At 41.7% G+C, this 17,717-nt stretch overlaps 1 protein-coding gene across 5 annotated transcripts in view; it reads left to right on the top strand.

The window, feature by feature from the left end:
- Nucleotides 1-17,717, top strand: part of SAMD12 (sterile alpha motif domain containing 12) — a 172,683-nt gene that overhangs the window by 117,186 nt on the left and 37,780 nt on the right. The window contains exon 5 of one of the 5 annotated variants that reach the window (XR_012833731.1): nucleotides 17,414-17,515. The exons of 3 other annotated variants lie outside the window; for them this stretch is intronic. Coding sequence is in view for 1 of the 2 variants with exons in the window: in XM_075743443.1 (XP_075599558.1) it covers nucleotides 8,767-8,795 (29 nt within the window). In the remaining variant the exon portion in view is untranslated. Of the gene's footprint in view, nucleotides 1-8,766; nucleotides 8,811-17,413; nucleotides 17,516-17,717 lie in introns of those variants that run through there. One more of the 5 variants, XM_075743443.1, reaches the window with a different exon arrangement.

A 17,717-nucleotide genomic window follows, 5' to 3' on the forward strand; every position in this document is an offset into this window, starting at 1 on the left:
AAGCCTACTGTTCACTTCCATTGTTATCTCTGTTTGTTCCTAGAGGAACCACCAGATTTCCACCATCATCATCCACATGTGTGTCACTGAGGACAGTATAGGTTGTGGATAAGCAGCAAAGAACTATGGAATGGATATGCTTTTAAAAAAAGTAACAACCAAAGAAGCCCTGACTACTGGAAACAGAAAATTCAGAGCTTAATATTGGTTGAGTTGCGACAGAAGTAATGAAGTGTGAAATGTGCTATTCCCAACCAGTATGCCATGCTGCTTTAATTTACAGAATATATAATTATATAACATTAACATTCTAGTACATCAGTCTTTGACAAAAATTGAAATGAAAACAGACAAATGCATGAATCTATTTATAAGACAATTATTGTAATAGCGGTGGATAAGAATACAAACTTAAATAATTTTCATTATTTTAAGATTATGCCTTTAAGATCCTTTGATTTTGTGCCCTGGTAAATACTCGCATGCTGTTGCAAACCACTTAGTTTAGTAAACCTTTACCAAACACTTGTGGAAGACCTTCCAGCATACTTTTAACTTCCTCTGAATCCTACGAGCATAAGACCAGGGATCTGCTTAGAGATCTGCTTTTGAACCTCAAGGATAAATTACACGTGAGATTGGTTTTCCCAGTCAGACTATGGTCCACGTAGACCAACATTCAGCCCTTGGCCATGGCTGGAATGCGCTGGTTAACCAGATGTACAATGCTACAGCAACTGCAATGAAAAGCACCACATCCCATCACTGCAGGCATCTGTGTTAACCACAGAGTCGTTAGAATAGATGCCCTTTTATTTCATTTGCAAAGAGATGACAAATGTTTACTATTAATGGTTCCCACTATATGATTAGAGAGGAAGAAGAGAAAATCCTTTCCTAATCTTCTGCAGGCAAATTTCTCCTCTGAGACACTGTTAGGTCCCAAATTGACCTACTGTGCTTGTGGTGCAGTCCAAGTATCTTTTATTTAAACTATTTTTGAAAAAATCCACCAAGTCTGGATTACTCAGGAGACTCTTAGTGGTCTCTGTTGTCATTTGCTTCCATGTAGCTGGGGCCAGAAATAAACAGATGATCAAAATCAGATCGGATGACGTAGGAAATGAATGCTCTTTTCTAACATGCCCACTAATGGACAAGTCTCCCCATCACAATGCTGCCACCAGGGCATCCGCTCTCCTCAAAAGGCCAAGTAACTCAGTTTCCAAGGCTAGTCAACCTCTCCTTCTTCTTGGATATGATGCTTCCTCTTAAGGTCAACTTAGGAGGCTCGGAATTGCATTGTTTAGGATTTCTCTTTTGTTCATACCTTAAAGGTGTTTTCAGCTGAAGAATAAATAAGTCCTCAGGCTTTGTTTTGTTGTGGTGTTTGGTTTTTGTTTGTTTGTTTTTTTGTAGAAGATGTGTATTAAAAATCAGATTAGCTTTAGTCTTTCTACTACTTGATAATGATTTATACTGAGCCCATCGACAACCTAGGGGACACAGTCTGGTTGGGTCGAGAGATGACCTTTCTGAGTTCCTGTCTCCAGAGGAAGCAGAATTGTTTAGTCTCTGGGATGCGAACAGGGCGGTGCTGAGAGACGAACTAATTTTGGTAGCTTCATGCAGAAAAAAAACCCTCTGAAACTTAATGACCTTCTATAGGGGGAAAAGGCTTTAGGCATGAAGATACAAGCAGAAATCAACAAGATTGTCATCTGGGAAGTGGAGAGAATACAGAAAAAGAAACAACTGGAATAGACTGTCTATTTGAGTTAACTAAAAGGTATTATTTTGGCATAGAAGCACAGTTGACAGAGCAGGTAAGGTATGATTTTCAACATACCACATCATTGTATTTAAAACACAGGTCTTGATCCTTCACAAGGAATGAAGCAGGATTTCTATTATGGTTAGATATGTTGCACATCATCAAAGGCATTGAATCAACACAGCACTAAATTCTGAGAATCATCAAAGCAGGAGGAAATTGGGGAGCGTAGTGGGAGGTTGTACTGAATTTGAGGAAGAGGGGTACGTTTCTGGCAGTAAAAACAAGAAAGTCATGTTATTGAGATTATGCTGAGGAAGATCGTCAGACTTGTATGTTTTTGTGGGTGGTTGTTGAAGAGGTGGATCTGGTTTAAAAAACAAAGCAACTGTTTAGAATATTTTTATGAACGAGTAGTTTTCTTACATGTACAGATTATACTAGTGTTCATACAAGCGTGACAGCAGCATGGCATGGGGATGTTTGGGAAGAGAATTGTTCTCTCTCACCTTGGACCACAAAGTGTCTTAGGGAAAAAAAGTCTAAGTTGAATACTAACGAAAAACAGATAATAAGAATTTTCACAGATCATGTAGTCCATGAAACAAAATCAGTGCATAGAATTTATAGTCATATCTGGAAGATGGATGGAGTTATTTTTAGTTGGCAATATTAGTGGTTTGATAGCATATCACAAATGTCAATTATACAATGACCTATTATAATACTGATTGGTCAGTTGCTGAAGGACATGGTAATGGGATGGTAACTTACTCTAATTAATTTGTATGTCACCAGGCCCTGGCCCATGCACTTTGGTGGTGACCAAGAGAAATAAGTTTATTCTTACTGAGTTTATAAGGCTGCAGATCTGCAGGAATACAAGCCTGTGTACTGATCCTGAGTATTTTGTTCATCTCCGAGAAGAGGAGATGACATTGTTCCTGTACCACTTCAGGGGCTCGGACATTCGAGGCTATCTTAACGCAGAGATTGGGATGTTGTGCCAACACAGCTACTTGGAGAATGAGTTGCTGCGGGACTACTCTAGGAGGTATTCCACCTTAGACAGGCGGTGCTAGGTCTCGCTGAAACTCCCACTGATGCTTTGGGCTGACACAACAATAATACCAACTTTTTATGATATATGTGCCAGAGGAATTCGACATATCCCTGAGGTAGCTCAAGTCTTTCTATGTTCCATTTAAGAAATATTGACAAAACGGGCCACATTATCACTCAAGTCATTAATATATAACCTATGAAAAGACCTGGGCAAAAAAAATTAAATAAATAAAGGAAAAACTCTAAACCAAACCTATTTTCTGCTCCTATGCTCCTTCTGCTGGTTATGCAGAAGCAGTAAACAAGCCCTATTCCCAGAGCTGTGCTGACAGCACTGATGATGGTGGTGCACAAATTAGGAGGTAAACAAAACGCCGTGTTAATTTCAAGCTCCATTAGAAACACAGGCAGTAAAAAAAAAATAAAAATCAATGTCTCCCAAACAGAAAAGGTCAAAATTGGTAGGGAAAGAAAGTTGGGTTTCTGGTAGGTATAAGACTTTTTAATTGTTATTATTATTTCTTTTAAATTAGGTGTAAGTAAGAAGCTACTGGTCAGTGTCACATTAATGACTAATATGCTGAAAATAAACAATGAGCAAAAATTGTTTTTAAAGAAAAATATACTCAGCTTTGGCTCAGGTTGAAATTCTTGTATTTAAAGGCTGGTTTCTATTTTAAATTTCGCCTGTAGGTTCTGTGGATATTCAGTTACATTTATAATCTTGGCATGACACTTTTGAGGGATCATTCTTTTGAAAAGTGTAATCATCAGATTTCACTGTTTTCTCTTGGCATAGTCTATTCTTGGATCCCAGTCCTTGGGGCCTGTTTAAATTTTAGGCTTTGTTGTGCATCCAGATTAAGTCTGGAAATACATGTGTGTCATTTTGTTATCAAGTCGTCTAGCAGAGGATGACAGGAAGAACAAATACTGCTTTATATGTTTTCGGTTTATGGTAGTGTGTCACCTTCAACTCCACTAACATTAAATGTTTATCACTTCATGTGATCTTCGCTTTGCATATTAAACTAAATTTCACATGGCCGTGTTAAATTATGTATGGTGATGGAGTTCTGTGGAACGGTGTTAGGAACCAGTTCTTCAAATGTGAATGCATATGCACAAACCCTGGCGTATAAACACCACAGAGTAAGTGCGACCTTACAAGAGCTGAGCTGCTCGCTCTCTAAGTGTTTGAGGAACTAGTGGTCTTAGCGTGGCCACAGATGCTCTGAAAATTATTTTTCTTACACTTACTCATCATAACTCTGCTATAGTTCTACATATTTAGTGTAAACTTCTTTGATCAAGGGCAGTGTTGGGATTAAAGCTGTTTATGCTGCTTCTTTCTCCAGCACCAGCTACTCACAGCATTTTACCAACACTTACTAGTGCCCATCCCTGTGTAGTAGGCAATATTCCCTTCTACAGAATACAACCAAGACGCAGTGAGTTCAAAGACCACGTTTCATGTATAAAAATGTATTTGTGTGATATTTAGATTGGTTTGAAACCATCTTCCACGAAAGTCTGGTCAGTATCTTTGTAGCAGAGTCAGGATCTCTGTGACAGAGAGCACAGAGATAGGAGAGACAAAATACTCCCAGCTCAACACATTTCCTTCCAAACAGCTGCAGCTCCTCCTTGTCGCTTCATCTCATCCCTGAGACACAGCTTGCACTTCTAATTGTCATTCCCTTCAGCGGACATTAGCATGCTTGTTAAATTGGCCATTTGTGTCCCAGAACTCCCCTGCCTGTCCGGTGACTCACTCAGACCTGCATTTTGCACCCCCTCGGGGAGCATGGAACAAGTCATCTCTGTACTTGCAGCTTCTGGTCCTCAAACTGTTGTGCATCAAATTCAGTCCTCCCTTATTGCTTCATTAACCACTTAAAACTGCAGTTGTTGTGAGAAAAAAGTTACTTTTAAAGAGGAAGAAGTCTGAAAGGATGTGTTCTCTGCTATAGATTTCAACCTCGTCTTTGTTTTGTTTGGTATTTACAAGTTACCAGGTGCCTTCTTCCTCCCTGGCTATGCTGTCCTGCCAACCTTACCTGCCTGCCTCCTGTTTCTGAACGCAATCACCACCAAAAAAGATTTGCTGTACCTGACAATGTTGTAATTAAGGTGTGCAGGTAACATGTAGAAGTCAGTTTGCCCACCCATCGTTGCGCTGGGAGCATATTGCTAACAGCAGTCAAATCTTGTTTGGCCAGGAAAGTAAGCAGTAGTGATTTGAGGACATGGTGAGTGCCGGTTTTCATAAGTACCCCTGATCTGTTTACTTTCATGTTCAAGTTTCAGCTCTCCGGGTTAATGATCGCCCGTTCTGAGAACATGACATTTGTATTTATTTCAGAAAATGATACCTTTTGTCTCTCTAGAGTAGACAATGTTGTGTTCCGTCAGAACATCAGTTATAAACAGCCTCCCTTCTGCGAGTCTGAGGCCAAATGCTGCCCCTTGAAAGCATGAGAAGGTAACTGCAGTGAGTCGGGGGGGTTGGCTAGCTGGTTTTTGTGTCTGTCTGATAATGCATTATGAACGTCACGTTGAAGAAGACTGTGAAACTAGCCTTCATGACATCTAAGTAGTAATGACTAAGTGAAGCTTGAGGGCATACAAAGTGCTCACCGTTTACTACTACAGTGAATTCTTTCACAAGGCTTTCCTCTTTTGCAGCACAATTAATTTTATGTTTCATTTACTGACATCGGCATGCACTTAGCTTTATAATATTAGTTAAAATTGGTTTATGATGTCAGTCGTATTTTTAGCACACTGAAAGCAGGGGAATAATTGAAGTGTGCTGTTGTACAATTTAGGGCTTGTGGTGGACTTCGAGAGATGAGGATGTGCCATTCCTGCTTCAGTCGGCCTAGAGGGAATAGCTCTTCTCTTTAACATTTCATTGTAATCTTTCTGACGATACCTCAAAATGTCAGCTTGTGCCTGATAGCTTAAGTTAAGTTCTTCCCAAAATAACTTCTGATGTACCTCAGATGTTTAAAAATTAAATCTCAGCGATATACACCAATAACATTTGAATCTGAAAGGCTGTTGAAGTTCAGTATATCGTTTATTTTGTTTTAGTTCTTTTTTTCAGTTCTAAGTTGTCTCCTGTATGTTACTCCCGACGAGTTGACTTTATGGGCTGCCACAGGGTACTCTGCTGGTCACGCTGCAAAGCTTTACCAGCTTGTGGTGTTAAATTCTAGTGCAGACTGAGCAACTTTCCAGGATGAAAAAGAATTCAGAAGTATTCTGTCTGGAGTTTTTTTGCTTGCTTTATATGATAGTGCTTTGGTTCTAAAAAGCCTGGTTTTGTAATGAAAGCAATTTTTAGCTTTTCTACAAAGAAATGAATGCATTAGGAGGTCAATCAAGCATTGATTAAAATCTGGTTTGGTGCTCTCACTGACTTGCACAACCTTCCTTAAATCTTATGATGACTTGGGGAAAGGCACATTCATACATGTTTCCTATCAGGAGTCATGTCTCATCAGAAGGTTGAAAGAGGAAGAACACTCTGAGACATCTACATGTGAGTGGTGTCCTGCTTGACTTGCCTTCAGGGAAAATAATGTGTGTAGATCATCATAAAGTTGGCTCTGTCTTTGGAGTTTATGGAACATTTGCCTCTGCGTTTGCTTTTCCCTAAGAGATAAAGCAACCACTGGGAAGCACTGAAACTCAGCACAACACACAGAGCTCAAAGAGCAGTAAGACCTTCATCAGCCGAACGAGTCGGTCTGCGTGCTGACCTGACCTTACTCGCACTTTTTCTGTTAGAAGAGTAGGTTATTTGCCGGAGTCATTCTGAACTCTCTATGAAATATAGTTTTTCTGCTGCGCTCTTATCTAAAAGCGATCTATTTTTATTGCTGACCCCATCTGAGATATTTCAGGCTAATGAAACAATATGATTGTTTTTATCTCCAAAGTATTTCATTTCTGCTGAAGAATATCATACAGTAGAATGCAAATCTAAATCTGAGTGGTTATCTCTGCTAAGCTGCTTTTAAAAAATGAATTAGCTTGGTAAAGAACTGGCAAATACATGCTGAACATTTTGTGAGGATCGCTGATTGTCAAGTTTTGTTAAACTGCGCTTTCTCCAAGCATGTACAAAAATAGCAACTTTGGAAATCATGAAGCTGTGTCTTTTTCACAACTGAGACTATTATGAGACTGCAGGCAGCATTCTCATTCCTTCTCTTCCCCTTCGAAAGCCGAACATCATCTCAGAAATGTGAGGAAGGAGTAAGTGCAGTGCTTAATGTGACTGACTGCTCAAGATAGGTACTATTTGCCATTTTAAGCATTAGCCAGGAATTAGGGTTTGCAGCAGAGAGTCTTATTCCATATTTATTAATGAGATCATTAACAAAGATATGATACAGTCTTTTCCTCCTGTTACACATGCAACTCAAGTGAGTGAAGACTTCAGATATTTCCAGGCCAGTAATACTGCCTTTATGAACCTGCCTCTGTGATGCCTGTACGCATTAGCAAAGTGAACTTCTGCAGTCTTCGGGAAACTGCCCCCCTCAAAGTGATTGGGAATCCTTTTCCGGCCAGACTCTTGTGTCCGTACGAAACCTAAGCTGTTCCTCTTCTGTTCCAGCCCTTCTTAAGCTTCCTCCCTCCACAGCAGGTTTTATGGACTAGCAAGGATGATTCCCCATTGCTGCAATTCCACCTCCCATCACTTGTCTGAATGATGGTATCACCTATGTTATTCCTTGGGAAGAGCTCCCCGAGAGCTACCACAAAGTCACGCCACGGTCTCCTTCAGACCCCGCTTGATGACTGTATCTTTCTGGCTGAGTACTGTGTCCAGTTCTGGGCTCCCCAGTTCAAGAAAGACATGGAACTACTGGAGAGAGTCCAGCGGAGGGCTACAAGGATGATGAGGGGACTGGAGCATCTCTCGTATGAGGAAAGGCTAAAAGAGCTGGGGCTGTTTAGCCTGGAGAAGAGAAGGCTGAGAGGGGATCTTATAAATGTCTAAAGGGCAGGTATCAAGAGGAAGGGGCCAGACTCTTTTCAGTGGTGCCCAGTGACAGGACAGGGGGCAATGGGCACAAACTGGAATGCAGGAAGTTCTACCTGAATATGAGGAAATCTTCTGTACTCGGGGCGGGGGGGAGGGGCGTGGTTTGGACTAGATGATCTCCAGAGGTCCCTTCCAACCCCTCTGTGATTCTGTGAAAGTTTGCCAGCATTTGAGCTACTGAAGTGTGCTGACTGCTTGCTGTCTTGCCGACCAATGTTGTCTCGCTGTTCCTTATATCTCTGCATCTGCTGTGCTTGTCTTCGGTACGTCTGCATTGCCTTCTGCCTCATGTTGTGGAGAAACATAATCCAGCCAGGGAGCTCCGAGGAGTCTACCTGTAGGTGGAAAAGCTTTGTGCTCCACTACTGTAGCTGCTTTCCTTGAGCCAGGTCATTTAAACTTGGATGACTGGACTGTACATATGCTCTAGCACACAGACTTTCTTTTTGTTTTGCATTGGAAATGCACTTGGCATGAGGAGTAGGGGGTTGCTTTCATAACTAATAGGTAAATATGTTTTCACACGAGTTAGACAAATGATATATTTGTATACATTACAGAGCTGCCCTATAGCAACAGAAAAAGTCGTGAGAACTCACCTTTTCTTCGCCGATGTGCTGCTTGTGCCCGTCTGGTTTGTCTTGCCTGGCTCTAGGACACGTACAGTCTAGTTCTAAGTGTAGGCTCCCTCCCTCTCTTGCAGGTTTCAAAATAATACAGTTATTAAGAGTATAATGTAAGAATTTTCATTTCTCCACTGATGTTGCTGCACAAAGACCATTAGAGGAGGGTCTTTTAATGAAACTGCCAGTTTGGCATTTCCCTGTCTCCTGAGTGTTTTGATAAATGTATTATTTTACAGAACATGTCTATTTTTTTTTCCCTCCGTGATGCTCTTCAGATTGGACTGAAGAAATGCCTAACTGCTCTGCGATGTTGATTTTTCTTATTAGCTTGCTAGAAAAGCAAGGGGGAGGGACAGAATGCAAAAACTTGGCATGTGAAGATATTTTCCAGCTCTTTTAGCTATTGTTTTGTATTGCTGTGGTACGTGCCACCCCCTGGTGAGAACGGCTGCATGTGCATAGTAGACAGCAGTGGCTGTCCTACAGAGCTTACCTACTAACCAAGACAAATTGTAGGAAGCATCATCTGCAGGTTGCTCCTTGGAGGATGAGGCGCAGAGACACCAAACCGCACGCTTTAGATTGCATGGGAAATCTGTGCTGGGACCAGAACTGAATGCCAGCTCCAAGTCCCTCCAGCCTCTCTTCCTGAGGAAAAATCCTCCTCTTAATCATTTCCAAACCCCCATCAGGTAAAAGCAATTCTCTGAGAATCCGTGTGGGCAAAAGTGGAAGCAATGCCGAGCCTCATGGCTCCCTTCCTACCTCAGCGCCGCTTTCGGGAGCACTAATGAGACCTACCAGCCTTTTTTGTCCGACCCATCAGCTGAAGACTGGAGAAAGACGTGATTTATTAGCTAGGACCAGGATGGATAGCGTCATAAATCTCCTCTAGATGGCAACAATTAAAGTTGCCAGAGCTCTCTGCCTTGCCACATAGAGTCCACGCGACTCTGACCAGATTTGACTGGCTTATTCTGCTAAATGAGAGTGTTGAAATGACCGTCTGGAGTTTATTAATAAGTGTATAAATCTGAACTATAAGGGGAAAAAAAGATGAACTGGTGCTAGTATATCTGTGACATATACTTAATAATAAAACTTAAACTCTTATACGGCCTGATACAAATTACTTGCTCTACTGCGCCAGTTCTGCCACAGCTACACATTTCATTTTTGTGATATGCTCTGCGACTGCTCGGCTAATAAGTGCTGAGAAGGAAGAGTAATAGATAGATAGATGCATCTGGTATTTATAGACGACTGTTTTAATGGTGCTAAAAAACTGATGTGCTCAGCGTTCCTTGCAGCTGCAGTTGCGTTCGTGTCAGTAATCCTATCAGGAGGGTTGCTGGTTTCCAGAGTAATTAGAACCCTGAAGCAAATAAACACCAAATGAATTCTCTTCTTTTGAAGTTATCTTTTTTTCCCCCTCTTTTAAATAGCCCTTCTCTGGTATAATTATGTACCAGTCATTATAACATTAAAAATAATTTTAAGTGAATGAATGCTATTTTTGTTGTTGTTGTTCCTTGCTAATTATTATGAACTAATTGTAATTTAGGATAGTCTTCCAAAAATCCCATTTCGTTACAGAACGGCTACTGACTTGAACTGCTTTCAGCCTTGGTCCCAAGGAGAGGCAGCAGCTCCAAGCTGGGCTCATCTAAGCCAGTCTGGTGGCTCGTAGCACGTGTGGGTGGAGTACAAGCTGTTGCTCAAAGCCATTTTGATAAACTCATGCCTTTCTAGCGTTCAAGCCATAGTTTAATTATAAATTCACAATACTATATGCTTGCCACCAGGGTAGCAAATGATGACAAATACTATATGATAATATAGGGAAGTAATAGCCTTCCTATCTGGCTTTTTGGGACTGTGTCTAGGATAATGCATCCTATTATACATCCCATACCCCGAGCGGCTCGTTCCTGAAAAGAAACTGGCAGGAATTCAGAGGACAAGAACAACCCATGCAGTCGTCTGGGGAGGGTTTGACTCTAAACTGTGGTATCTTCACCGTTTGTCTTGGTCATTAGTTTTGCAACAGTTGTGGCTTTAGTCAGATGTTTTGGATTTGTGCTCACGTGTGCTGAGTTACGGTGTAGAGGTGCTGGGTCATCGTTGTATAAACTCTGTAGTCTGGTTTGCATTTTTTGGCTCTTGCATTCAAACTGGTTTCAAGATTAAAAAATAAGAATCAGTCACAGCTACATAAGCAAGTATATATTAATTGACGTTTACTGGTAATGAGGTATGAGAATGAAAAACCCACCCCACCTCTCAGATCCCAGCTTGACTTTTTAAGATTGGCTGTTAGAAGAAAAATGTCTTTGTACTCACAAATTGAGCACATTCAGCCCAGAGTTACTAGCACATAATAAACATGGAAACATCCAGTGACACTTTCTTTAATGGACTCATTCTTTAGACTAGAACCACAGCTTTTATAACTCAGATTTTTAAAATGCCTTTTATAATGTAATTTCTTAACCAGCCTCAGCTTCTGTTGTCCTGTAATGGCAATTCTCTCCTACCAGGAGGACCAAGAAGCCGCAGCCCTCTGCCCGTAACCTGGCACGTTCACAGAAATACCTGGGAGAGATGATGGGGAGATACTAAAGCATCAGGTGTATTGCTAAAATGCAGTTCAAAGTGGAGTTCAGCAGATGCTTTTATAGCATTGGCTGTGCTCAGGACTTCCCTCCTTTCCTCACCCCTCCTGCAGTTATTTTTGGGTGAGAGATGTATAGCGATTGAGCAAATTGCCATGTTACATCTGAGCTCAACTTTCGAATCAGTCGTCGCAGAGCAGGGCCATATATACACAAATACATAGGGAAAGATAAGCCAAATCTGCTTGTGCTTTAAGTCAATGCATCCGTGATAAAGCACATAAAATCCTCTAAGGAGAATTGCAGTGTTGTGAGTTATGACTACTTTATGTTTGAATGAAAGCATCCACTTGGAGGTTTTAGGGACACAACCTCCTACACAGTGACTTCATTCTTTAGGGTGTTTTACCTTAATTTTCCTCAGTGTTTCCATGTTTTGGATTGGAGCTCAATGTATGCTGAATTATAGTGTAGAGACCCATGGGTCATCTTTGTCTGAACCCTGTACTTTATCCTGCCTTTTTTCCCTCTTGGCTTTGAAAAGCGTCTCCTGAGGAAAGAATGTGGGTTTGTGCTTGTGATACATCTCAGAGGCTGTTTAGATAATGGTCTTTTGACAAGGAGGTGCTTGTGGTTTTTTCCGAAGTCTTTTATTCCAATGGTGATAAATTTGTGCTGTATAACAGTGAAAATAAAAACCCCATAGTTTCTTTTGAAATGAGCTTAGGAGCGTACCATCCAAATGCCTCATGCTGCCAGAGAAACCCATAACACCAACTGTTGCACACACTTCTGCTGATCCAGGAGTTTTTAAGCAAGGAAAGCAAGATATGCTTCATAGACGTGTATCAGCCTCAAAAGAAAGAGGGAATCCATTTAGAGGAGAAAATTCTGTTTCCAGGAAAAAATGAAATTACTGCAGAAGCTCTTAAAATCTCGCAGTGGTCTGCCAGGCGGCAAATCCCAGAAAGGTATCTGATCACAAACAGCACTGGTATGTCTGGTACAGGCTTCTGCCTGATATTTCAGTCAGCTAGATAGAAGTGAAGATAGAAGGGAAGCAGAGGTAAAGAGTCTAGTCATTCAAAACACACACACTCACACATACACTATCTCTCATCCGAGAAGAAACGAACCTAGCAGTTCACTCAGGCAGGCACAAAAAACCAGTTTTGTAGTCTAGGAAAAGTTAACAGTATAGAAAAAGATGCTCTTAATTAATTTTTGCTCTCAACAACACATTAAAACTTGAACAATTTAGATGCAGTTAATGGGACAAGGAAATAAATTAAAAAAAAAAAAAAAAAAGCCAGACGGTGATACTGTGCTCCTTGCAATTATTTCTTAATGCTAAATAAACGTACTGGTGAGAAAATTGTAATTTATAATTACTGCACAGTGCTAGAAAGAGCAGTGTGATAGCCAGTGCCAGGTAGGCCCTCGACGAATAAACCAGTTATTTATAGCATTATGTTATGCTGCATTCTGCCAGCGTATAAAAGGAGCGAATTTCAGTGATGATGTAGATTTAGTAAAAGACCATCGTGCCAACCTGTTCCGGACTGGGTTTTGGGAGATGGAGAAAGGAGAGGGGAGGGATAGCAATGTCTATCGCAGAGAAAAAAGGCAATGAAATGCGACCCTCGTTTAATTAAAGGCTCCCACAAAGTAATTTCCCCCTTTAGCTTGTGATAATATGCTTTTGGCAGGAAGAGTAATGCGAACAGAACACTCTTCCTTATAAGCAAAATCAAGGAGGGCAGGCAAATTGTATTCAGTAGCAATTTGTTGGAAAATTTGTCATTTGTTTTTGAAGAGCGCTTTGAGTTGGACAGCAGGAGCAGGGTGTTTTGCTTGTGCCTTGTGAATGGCAGCAGCAGTGGGGTTTGAAAACCTTTTAGAGGAGTCTGGGGATAGTCTCCCATGGGAAATTATGGAAAATACCTGTCAGTCTTAATGGAAATTCATCATTCCAAAAGGAGACTAATGTGCTCTTTGGAAGTATATTTTATCAGCTTCAAGTCCTCTTTGTGGTAACAGAAAATAGGGTAAATACAATCGAGGCAGTGAAATCTCATAACGTCTCCCCAGCTACACAGGTTCCCTCTGAATATTTGAACAGATTGTAAATAAGTACAAAAATTTCCTTTTTTTTTCCTATTTTGATATTTCTGGATACATTTATTCCTTATTATCTGCCCAACTGTGAATCCTTTGGACTCTGCAGGACCGGATTGAGCCAACGTGCATTATATCCATTTCCCAGCCTAATGGCGCTTTCCTTGCAAAAGGATCTTTTAAGGACGTATGGCCAGAAGAAGTGGGACCCCTTTTTTCCCCCCACTGATTTGATATAATTTTGGTCTGTATCCTCAGATGTTTTAGAGAAGTGCAGCACTCTTTTACATGAGATGGGAGAAAATATACAGCTGATGTAACTTAATTAGTATATTGTGCCTCTCATTGTAGGGTCTTCTGCAAAAAATATGCCACAGGAAGGATTTTTTCTAAAGGTGAAATGCAGCATCCTATTGAGCGGAGAGGCTGAATGACCCTGAAGTGGGTCTGCAATTAGTGAGCAATAGCCGGGAGAAATTGTGCCGCATCTTTTACACAATGCAGTGCTTTCCGACCAGAAGAGACACATGCACAGTCGTAGGGAACAGCTGATGGCAAGCCTTGCTGGAAGAACAAGCTGTAACACAGCAAAACTTAATCAGTGCTGTCCTCCCTCTTTCCTGCTCTGTATGTCTTTATTTCTGCCTTGTGCATCTGTTGCTTCTATTGAGGACATTATTTTAGACGTTAATGGCTAAAACAGGGATCCTACGGAGGCGTCTTGCAGTGTGATGGGTTTAGGTGGAGGCACGAACCTTTAGGAAATGGCCAGAGGTTAGAGGTGCAATAGTTGTTGCTGGCAAATCTGTTAAAACTAGGGGGAAGTGGAAATGTAAAGATGTGAAGAGAGTCTAAAAGTGCCATGCTGGGGCCAGATTTTACTGTCGTCTTATGATAAGCATAGGGTTAGCTTCAGTGTGATAGACTACCTCGGAATAATTGGCAACAGAGTCCTTCGCTTTGATCTGCTGATCCATGTTGGTCCTTTTTCTTGAATAATATCACCATGAAAAAAACCCCAACAACCAAAACCAACAAACCCCCCCTGTTCTTAATCCAGTGGTTCCAGAAGCAGGTGAGTCGCTGTCGTTGGGCTTGTCCTCCAGCTAGGTCAGAGAAGCAGCATGCACTCACACATGAAAAGCAGAGGGGAGGAAGACTAATTCTGACAGCAACTCTAATAAACCACCTAATCTTTGTGAGCCGCAGCTCTAACAATAATTAAGCAGTGGATGTGTCCCACAGTAATACCAGCTGGGGTTTTCTCTAGACAGATTTTCACTGCAGAATTATCTCGAGATGCTCTTCCCTAACTAGCATAGCTCAAGTGAGAGTCACCCCAGTGCAAATGAAACCTGAGGTGCTTGTGTCCATGTCATAACTACTGGGGTCACACGAAAGCATCCTTGTGCTGCTGTAAATACTCAGGCATCCCTGATGGAGGGGGCACGACGCTGTCCAGTTGTTTGCATGTGTCACAAGGTGACGGCAGGGATCCCATTACATTTTTAGGGATTGCTGCAGTTCTGGTGGGCTCCAGCAGCTGCTCTCTGTTTCCAGAGGATACCCAGTCACACTGCCGGACTGAACTGTGAAACAGCTGTTATGGCAGAGGTTGACCTCCTTTTCGGAGATGCCCCTTTCCCCTGCCCTCCAAGATACGTGCAGTCTGGCAGCGAGGTGGCTGCATGTTTGGTGGTGGGCAAACCAACCCTGAAGAACCTCTTCAAGCAACCAAAGGTGATCCCTTTCTGAGTATTTCATACTGGACCACGATATTTTGGTTTTATTCTGTTGAATCAAGACATGTTCTGACCCCCTCTTCGCTCTCAAGTGAAGAGAAGACAGGCAGAGACTATCCCATCTGTATCCTTAGTAGAACCTTTTTCCCGTTTCTTGCCCATAGCTCTTTCACCCTGCTACTGCAGCTGGACTTCTGACCTGGTACCTTTAACTTACTAGTCATCTGACCATCTGAAGCTGTTAATGGATTCTAAGTCAGTATTATCACGTCCATCAGCTAGCATCTCCCTCAATTTCCCCACTTTTAAGGATGTTTTGCTTGCAGCTGATTTTGTGAAAGGTGTTTCTGTTCTGCCTTCTATTCATATTTCAAGCGTTCCCAGGGCTGCTTCTCTTCACAAGTCCGCTGGTACCTCTGACAGGGCAGAGGCATTTCTGGCCATCTAACAGAAATACCAGAGTAGCGAGGTACAGGGTATTTCCTCCACCTGAAAGTCATCTTGCAAATTCTAGAAGTCCTTTTAATAGCAGATCTTCCTTTTTTTTTTTTTTTTTTTTTAATGAGCCTCATTACACCTAATTTGTTCAGCTTTTTGTGAGCTGCCATATGGCATCAATGGAAACCTGGTGAAAATATATTTATCATCTCACAAAACGTATATAAAGATGTCAAACACATATAATTAAAAGCATTCTCTTTAAGATATATTCTACCAATTAGTCACTTGACGCTTCTAGACCAAATCTTATCAGCTGGCTGGCAGGGGATATCTTGAAGATATGTGGCATGAGTCAGGATGAGATATAAAGCAAGTGTGTCAGGTATCACAAACGAATTCGGAGTTCTTGATGATCCTGAGTGAAATGTTTCATTCTTGTCTCTTACGAAAATCTCTCTTGCCACAGAGAAGAAAATGAGGCATGATGGAGAAGTGTTTCTTTCCTCGGTGCTGGAAGTGCGCAGCCATGACTTTAGTAGAGCCTGGGGTTTTCCCACCAGACTTGTATTACACACCTGGAGTTGGGAGACAAGAAACTCCTTTCAAGCCACCAATTCAGATAGGCTTCCAGAGGGCAGTTCAAATTTGAGACAGTGTTCTTCCTCCTCTGAATATAAAGAAATCAGGTTCTGAGTTATGAAGGTGTTTATTTAATTGCTTTCAATTTAATGTGATGGAGCCAGCCTATGAGGTCAGTGGTTCCCTCCACCCACAGAGGCTCCATCAGTTTGTGTGTGCTCCCTGGGGCAGGTCGCCAGGCGGTATGGACCTAGCCTCCACGCGGGTCTCCTGTTGCGGGGTTAGAAGATAAATAGGTCTTTCCTTGTATATTTAGCAATTGTTTGCTGGTGATAAGAAGACATTTTAGGGAGGACACTGCTTTCCTGTACCCACCTCCCCCTGTACCAAAGCTCTACCCAGGACTTTTGTAGTAACTATTCACCATTAGAGAGTGCCTTTCCTCTTCAGCGATGTTCTTTAGCACAGGCTTCAATTAAACAAGCAAGACGGGGAAAATAGGGGGTGGTTGCCTAGTAACCAATTGCCTTGAGATCTGGAAAGATACGGCAGAGTTAAGGGTTAATTTTTGCAGGTGAAAGTAGAAATGTCCAAGGATGTGGGTGGTGGAGGTTTTAAGCTAGAAAGATCTAGGACATGGTTGAGAGAGGAAGTGGAGTTCCCACTGGGTTCTCTCTTCAAATAACAACACAAGAAGAACGGTGTTTGTTTTGTTAAAATCCACGCTGATGGAAATTTAGAGAGAACACAAACAAGATCACTGTTTGAGGGTGCTTCCTTGTGTGTGATATTTACATAATTTGCCACAGCATTGCAACATTTTCTATCTGTGCATCTCATTCAGAGTTCAAAGCTTGCCTTAAATAAGCAGCTGCACATGGCCGCATAGCCTACAAAAAATAGCGATTGCTTTTGTTCGCGTGCTTCCTGGGATAGCCTGATTTTGACAAGGTACCCACAGGTGTCAAAAGATCTGTATTAAATACTTGAAGGTTTATTTTGGGAGAGCCAAGGCCTGCATAGAGCTTCTGGTGGCTTCACACCTCTAAAATCAAGCAGCAATGATGCTTCTTCAAAATTTTCTATTCTCTCTTATTAAGTGCATGTTTTCCCTACTTTAATGCATTTTAAATAGTTTTAGAATTGGATAAACAGAGAAGTGAGATGGTTTGTGTGGTAGCGCATGCTACCTCGTGAAAATGTCCTTGGCATACGCTGCTAAACAATCTCGAACCAAAGAACGTGAACCCAGATGTGGAGCTGAGTGGCCTTTCGGGAGACCTGCGTGCCCTCCCTCAGGGGAGGGGAGAGCGGTGAGGGAGCCAAGAACGAGGCGAGTCAGACGTGAAGGTACCTACGTGTGTGTCAGCCTGGACTCTCATTTACAGTGCCATCATGAAGAACAAACCTAATCTGCAGATACGCAGATTGATTCCCTGTGAAGGTAATCATGAGGCAACCTGTGAAATCTCTTCCTTGCGCATTGCCTGGTAGGTGTAGGCTGTCTGCAGTATTCACTGGTTATTTTCTGTCTGGATATTAGAGTCCTCTTTTTCTTACTGATGAAAAGCAGAGAGTAAAATTAACCTTTCCACATGCTGTTGTTATTTCTCTGTTCTTATTTGTATTGCGACAGCATTTCAAAAGCCCTCCTGGTGGACCAACACCTTGCTACATTCCCTGCTTTATGAA

Source organism: Balearica regulorum, chromosome 2 (genome assembly GCF_011004875.1).
Source record: "Balearica regulorum gibbericeps isolate bBalReg1 chromosome 2, bBalReg1.pri, whole genome shotgun sequence".
Classification (NCBI taxonomy): domain Eukaryota; kingdom Metazoa; phylum Chordata; class Aves; order Gruiformes; family Gruidae; genus Balearica; species Balearica regulorum.